General features: G+C 41.0%; 1 protein-coding gene across 1 annotated transcript; it reads left to right on the top strand.

The window, feature by feature from the left end:
- The first annotated feature begins 5,840 nt into the window (after positions 1-5,840).
- On the top strand, positions 5,841-6,788 carry LOC127199796 (olfactory receptor 139). Its single transcript, XM_051157786.1, has one exon. It carries the CDS (start codon positions 5,841-5,843, stop codon positions 6,786-6,788), a length of 948 nt encoding a protein of 315 aa, XP_051013743.1.
- The last annotated feature ends 210 nt before the right edge of the window (positions 6,789-6,998 follow it).

Here is a 6,998-nt window from a genome sequence, read left to right as displayed (position 1 = left end):
CTGTAACGGTATCCGCTTCCCTCTTCTGGTGTGCATAAAAACAGATCAATCATATACATAAAATAAATAAGTAAGCCTAAAAAACCCACCTCTGGTTAGATGATGTGGCACATCTGGTTAGACTGACACTTAGAAATAATTGAACAACCAGATATTTCTGATTATTTATTATTTCTGTCTATTTAAATGCTGAATGTTATAACCCATTGTTCCGTTATTTGAAATTAATCATTAAATATGATGTGTTAAGAATAGTATTAGAAAATATTTTTATATGAAAAAATTATATGAGATTCTCATCTTTATTCTTATGAATTTGGAAGTACCTGTAACTACTTAATGGTGAAGACGGCTATTGAGTCACGGATGAGAGGCAAATGGGCACCTGCCATACCAACTAGGAAGAAACTCACTTCAGGTAGCTTGTGCTCTCTGGGAGCCCTGGTGGGTTGGAAGTCTGAAAGTGCAGGTCACAGATGAGGACGGCTGGCTGGAGAAGACTGCAAATAGGGCCCCAGACAGTGCAAAAAGGAGTCCAGAGCAGAAACATATTTTTAAAAGACAAGCTTGTATTTTCAATAGTTTTATTTAAAGATAAGAAGGCTGTGTGCTAGAGTGCTTCTGGGCTAACATTAGCAATGGTGGACTGTGGTTAAGAATGTTTAAGAATGAAGTGCTGCTCCACAGATTGAGAACAAGATCCTAAGAAATGCAACAGTAATAAAAGAGATGCTTGACCTTTTACATATGGTTACACGTGTGTTGATTAAGAAAAAGCAGCCACAGAAGTGTTTACTGAGTGGAACAGGATGAGTGCAACATATGAGCACTGGCTTCCAGCACTGTAACTGCTCTGCCATTTCCCTTGTCAACAAATGAGCTTGTTAAACAGCTGATTCACTGGATTGTTTAAAAATTTCTGCTCACTGTTCCCGCCTTCCAGAAACTCATATAAATAATAATAATAAAACAGTTTAACTATAACACTAGTGTTTATATGATCATTATAAAACCTAGGTACTAAACACTCACTGAATCTAGGGAAATTTTAAGCACTGAAATCCAGAACTACCTGGAAATAGTAAATGTAAGGTTCAAAATCTCCCTCTCTCCCTCCATTCCTGTCTCTCCCTCCCTCCTCCCTCCCTCTCTCCCCCCCTCTCCCTCTCTCTCATCTATCATTTATTCCTGCATATTTATCTATAATATACCTAATCATCTTTGTATCTATCACCTATTTATCTGTTCATTTCATTTGTTCATTCACCTGACTTACGTTTACTAGTGTCCCAAATATTCAGCACTATTCCATGTAAAGGATACTGATAGAAAACAGTCATTAGAGGCATATACGTCTCCCTTGGAGGCTAGTATGGAAACTGTAAACATGGTTGAGTAGCACATACACAAATACTACTGAATATAGTAGCAGAAATTCCATAGTTGTTGTGAAGGATAGTTTCTCTGATAGGATGTGAGAGCTACATTTATCTGTGAGTATAAGGATGAGTGTTTAGAATGCAATTAGGAGCTATTCTGGCTCAGCAAAGCACCAGGTAAAAGTTCCCGTCTAAGATTCATTAGCCTTGAGTAGTTGGGTAGGTGTCAAGTGCCAGGAAAGGTTTCCTTCCTATTGACAAGCTTTAAGCCCCATTAGACAACTGTAGGTTACTGCTAAGATATGAACAGCACTATTGACCATTCTGAGTATCTTGCCATTGTTGTCATTATTGTGGTTTATAGGTATTGCAGCTGTGTAAAGCCATTGGTTTTCTCCCTCCCTTGGAACCTTGCATAGCATCTTCTGGTGCTATGAAAGTTCATTTTTGGTGGGAACTCAAAACGGCATCACCAATTTGGACAACAGCTGGGCAGGAAAGGGGTGTGTATGTGTGTGTGTGTTTTATTCGTATACCTGTGTATGATCATGTGTGTGGATGCATATGTGGCTGCCAGAAGTTAGTGTCAGGTTTCTTTTTTTTTATAATATATTTTATTAATTTATTCATATTAAATGTTAGGTTTCTTACTTGGTTGTTCTCTATTTTATTGAGGCAAGGTATCTCACTGAACCCCAAACACCCTGATTGGACAATTGTAGCTAGGTAGTGTGCTCTGGGAATGTGTCTCCTCCTCCTGAGCTCCGGCATTCAGTCAGGCTGCCATACCTTTTAGCTTTTAGGTGGATACTGGGGGTTCAAATACAGGTTCGTATGCTTGCATAGTAGGTGCTTTATCCATGGAGGCAGTTCTTCAGCCATGACAATTTCTTATGTTAAATATACATTTGTACATGGAGTCCAGTAATTATATTTCAAGTTATTTTCCTTTCAATGAAGACATAGACCCATACAAGAATGCATACACACATTTTCTAAAACCAATTTTTAATGGCTAAAATCTAGTGATAACCCAAATTCACATCAAAAGTAAAGAACTATAAATTACATATAAAGGTAAAAAGGTAAAAAAAAATCATATATATATATATATATATATATAGTGAAGAAAGAACTTTAACACACTGGTATCCTTATCTACAGTTGCATTCTGATTTTCATCTACTGTGGTCTGAAATTATTCCATAAAAGTTTCCAGAAATTAATAATTAATAAGTTTTAAATAATTTTTTTATTTTATTGTTAGCTATGGCAGTTAATCTCAATTATAAAATAAACTATTTCATAGATGTATATGGGAAAAAACCATGCTGTCCTTATATAGGCTTGGACTACCCGCAGTGCCAGGTACTCTCTGGGATTTTTTAAAAAGTATTTCTCTTATGGCTAAGGTGGGCAGCTGTACAGCCACCTTACACAAAATCAAAAGGATTATACTGATTGAATAAGCTCATTTATAAAAAAGCCTGCATAGAAACTGGGCAAAGAAGACTCAGTGGCTAAAGAGCCTGCCACACAAGCATGAAGACTTGAGTTCAAATCCTCTCAAACCCACCTAAGTGCTACTTGGCCACACTAACACTTGTTTGTAATCCCAGTGTTCCTACAACAAGAAGGGAGCGTATTTGGAAGTTCATGGTCCAGATAGCCTAGTGCGTCCATCTGCGAACAAGAGGGCTTGACTCAAGCAAGATAAAAGACAAGGATTGACACTAGAAGTTGTCCTCTGGTCTCCATGTGTGCACTGGGGAATACCTGCACTCACATGCACAGAAACATGTGCACCACTGCGTGAATCTATTTATGTCACTGAAAAAGGCAAAACTATATGGATAGAAGTCAGATAAAATATTGCTGAGGGCCTTTGTATGGTGAGGGTGTTGTTTACAAAGGACCACTTGTGAACTGTAAGGAGTAACTGAGATATCTTCCATATTGAGGAAGGTACTAGATCCATGACTGCACAGTCTATAAAACTCACAGACTGTATGATTAAACTTATATATAAAAACTAAGCCAACTTTCCAAAAATTATACCTTAAACATGTGAAAACTAAATGAAATAATCACTGGGTCACAGCAATCATCTGAAGTCTAGGCTGAGCTCTACTTGGTGGACTCAGCAAGTCATCAAAACCCTTTAGATCATATTCTCTTGTCTACACCATAGTGACACCTTTCCTCCTTTTTGAAATGATTAGAAGGTTGTGATGATGTAATGAATAGAATAGGTGTTTAGGTGGTAGAGAGAAACCCCCGTGGACTGAGGCTTTTTTCCTCTGGCTTTTTTGAAATCCTTGGGGAATTGTATCATTAGGGTCTCTGGGTACTGATTAGCTCCTGAATGAGGAGAACACCAAGACATATTCTCAGCTCAGTTTTTCTGAGCCTTCTGCATAGTGACAAGCTTGGGCCAACTAAGCAGTTGCTGTACAGTTCTCTGCAAGAACCACACTAAGTGCTACAGAGAGGGAGGTAAGTGCCTTATGGTCCTCTCCACCACTCCAGCCATCCTACTTTTCTCCCCTTTCAAGTAGGGACATGTAGAAAGACATCCACAGACTTCAGGCAGCCTTTTTACTCTCTCTATGTGAGAAAATGAGCAATGAAAAGTGATGATATATTCAGGAAGTGGCAGTGACAGATAGTGATGAGCTTTTGCACTCCAAGTGACTGGGAGTGAAGGGGACATCTGTACATATATGTACATATCTGTATGTACGGCAGAGACCTTGGGAGTCAGCAGGAGTTGGGAGAAAAAGACTAAAGCCTGTATTCAGAACAAACTCTGGCATGTGTGATCTTGAAAGTTTTCTAAGCTTCCTCTTTCTCAAAGATAGCCAATGGTACCTTGTAGAAGAGGACATGATGGAGGCGATGGAATTGGTGAAGGTGCAGGAGCACCACAGAGCCCTATGGTGTCCCATTAGCATAATCTATCCTCTTTCTCTAGAGTTGTGAGGTTTGCATGGCTCATCCTGTGCTGCTGACCAAGCACAGAATGATCATCTTAATTGCCTATGATGCCACAGGAGAGAAAATGCAACTGAAGACTGGGTTGTGCAAGGAGAAATTCCTTGAAGATGTGGAACAATAGCCAAAGATTTAGACCCATGAGATGTTTTTAATCTGTGGAAGGGACAGTATTTTTGATAGAAAAAATGGAAACAGTTACAGAAAGAGATAGTTGTCCAGAACAGGCAAGGGTCCGGTTTAAGGGCACTGAAGGAAACCTCTCCAGAGCTATGTTCCATAGTCATAACCTTTTATTTCTTGTTTTTCTCAACTGTCCACCCACTTTGGGTTTATCACCGTATATTGTAGAGTGGAAGCCAGTGAAATATCTCCCTAGGATTTCAATTCTCCCTTCGCCTTTGTCAAGCTCCTGATCTTCCCTCACACAGGCACACAATAATCATGTTTTCCACATAATGCATAGTATCTAATTACAACTTTTTAGTTGCTCATCCAAGGACCTGGGGGCCATCTCCTTCTCTGTCTCACAAGTCATACCCAGGATGCTGGTTCTACCATTAGAACAACTCCTAAGTATTGAACAAGAAGTTATTAATGAAAGGTAAACATATGGGACCTTGACTTTCTAGAATAGTTGTATGGAAGCTAATACTGTAAGTCCTAGAATACACAGTCTATTATACACAGACTCACCCACAGAGCCTCAGCAGAACATATGCCTGAGTCATGCAATGTAAACATGTGGGCTTGCTGCTAGCGGGTCCCGAGTTGGTGCTAGCGCTCGAGAGCCTTAGGACCTACGGGTGCTTATAAAATCTATTTAAGCCTCAGTGTCCTGATTACACCGAGACACAGTAGTAACTTTATAGAATTTAATGAAATTAAATAAAAAGAGGTATAGGCAATATGTCCAAATGTCCATAAATTCTTAAATAACAACCGCAGCTCCAATCTTTCACCTCTGTGTATTTCTGTACCTTGGCTCACTTCTTACCCTTCTCCTTCCTGAAACTCCCTATATCTATTTTGAGTTCATGAGAACTTTCTTATTACTCTTTTATCTTATGTTGCTATTATCCCTATAATGTGCTTTCTAGAATTTAATTTATTCATATATTCACTGAGACAGTGATAGAGGCTAGTCAGTTGCTATACATCAACACAAGTGTAATGGATATTATTAAATATGCGTGCACTGTGCTGGTAAATAGCCACTCGGTCAGTCCTTTTCCCAGATCTGGCTTTCTCCCTGAACCAGGAGCTAAAAAGGCTGATTATTTGATCAGTAGGAGCCCTCAGAAGATTGGCAAACTCCAGGCAGGTACCGACTTTAATTGGCAGTTGTTCTGCATGCACCACACCAGTACCCTGTAGATACTGATTGCACACTCACATGTGCTGCTCCTTCACTATTTGTGGTATCTAACTCTTTCTGCCCTGCCCTCCAGCTCTCAGCAGTGGCCTATGGAGCCTGGCACCTGGGGAAACAGGACAACTGTCACTGAATTCATCCTTCTTGGCCTAACAGGAAATGTAAGACTGCAACCTATCCTTTTTGTTGTCTTTTTCTTTGCCTATATTGTCACAGTTGGGGGTAACTTCAGCATCTTGGCTGCCATCTTTGTGGAACCCAAACTCCACACTCCTATGTACTACTTCTTGGGGAATCTATCTCTGTTGGACATTGGGTGCATCAGCGTCACTGTTCCGCCAATGCTGGTGTGTCTCCTGGCTCATCAGTGTAGAGTTCCATACTCTGCCTGCATCTCACAGCTATTCTTTTTCCACCTCCTGGCGGGGGTGGACTGTCATCTTTTGACAGCCATGGCCTATGACCGCTACCTGGCCATCTGTCAGCCCCTCACCTACAGCACCCGTATGAGCCGTGAAGTACAGGGCGCACTGGTAGGTATTTGCTGTATCATCTCCTTGATTAATGCTCTGACGCACACAGTGGCTGTGTCTGTGCTGGACTTCTGTGGCCCTAATGTGGTCAACCACTTCTACTGCGACCTCCCACCCCTTTTCCAGCTCTCCTGCTCCAGCATCTACCTCAACGGGCAATTGCTTTTTGTGGGAGCTACTTTCATGGGAGTAGTACCCATGATCCTTATCTCAGTGTCCTATGCCCACGTTGCAGCTGCAGTACTAAGGATCCGCTCTGCGGAGGGAAGGAAGAAGGCGTTTTCCACATGTGGCTCCCATCTCACTGTGGTCTGTATCTTTTATGGAACTGGCTTCTTCAGTTACATGCGTCTGGGTTCCGTCTCAGCCTCAGACAAGGACAAGGGCATTGGGATCCTCAATACTATCCTCAGCCCTATGCTAAACCCTGTCATCTACAGCCTCCGGAATCCAGATGTGCAGGGTGCCCTGAAGCGGGTGCTGACAGGAAAGAAGCAGTCAGTGTGAGAACAGAGGATAAGGCAATCAAACTGTCTTGCCATTCTTACATATGTCCTTGGATTTCTCATGCTGGAAGCTCAAGTGTGCACAGTAGGGAGATATCTTCCGAGTTGGGTCTAAGGATGGAAAGAAATTAGATAGTACAGGTCAAGGTAGAATATAGTTTGGAGTTGGAGAAAGTTAGCTAAAAGGCCATGTAAATTATTGATAGAAATT

This window comes from Acomys russatus, chromosome 16 (genome assembly GCF_903995435.1).
Source record: "Acomys russatus chromosome 16, mAcoRus1.1, whole genome shotgun sequence".
Lineage (NCBI taxonomy): Eukaryota > Metazoa > Chordata > Mammalia > Rodentia > Muridae > Acomys > Acomys russatus.
The sequence above is the reverse complement of the archived record's forward strand: the minus strand, read 5'-3'. Positions and strand labels throughout refer to the sequence as shown.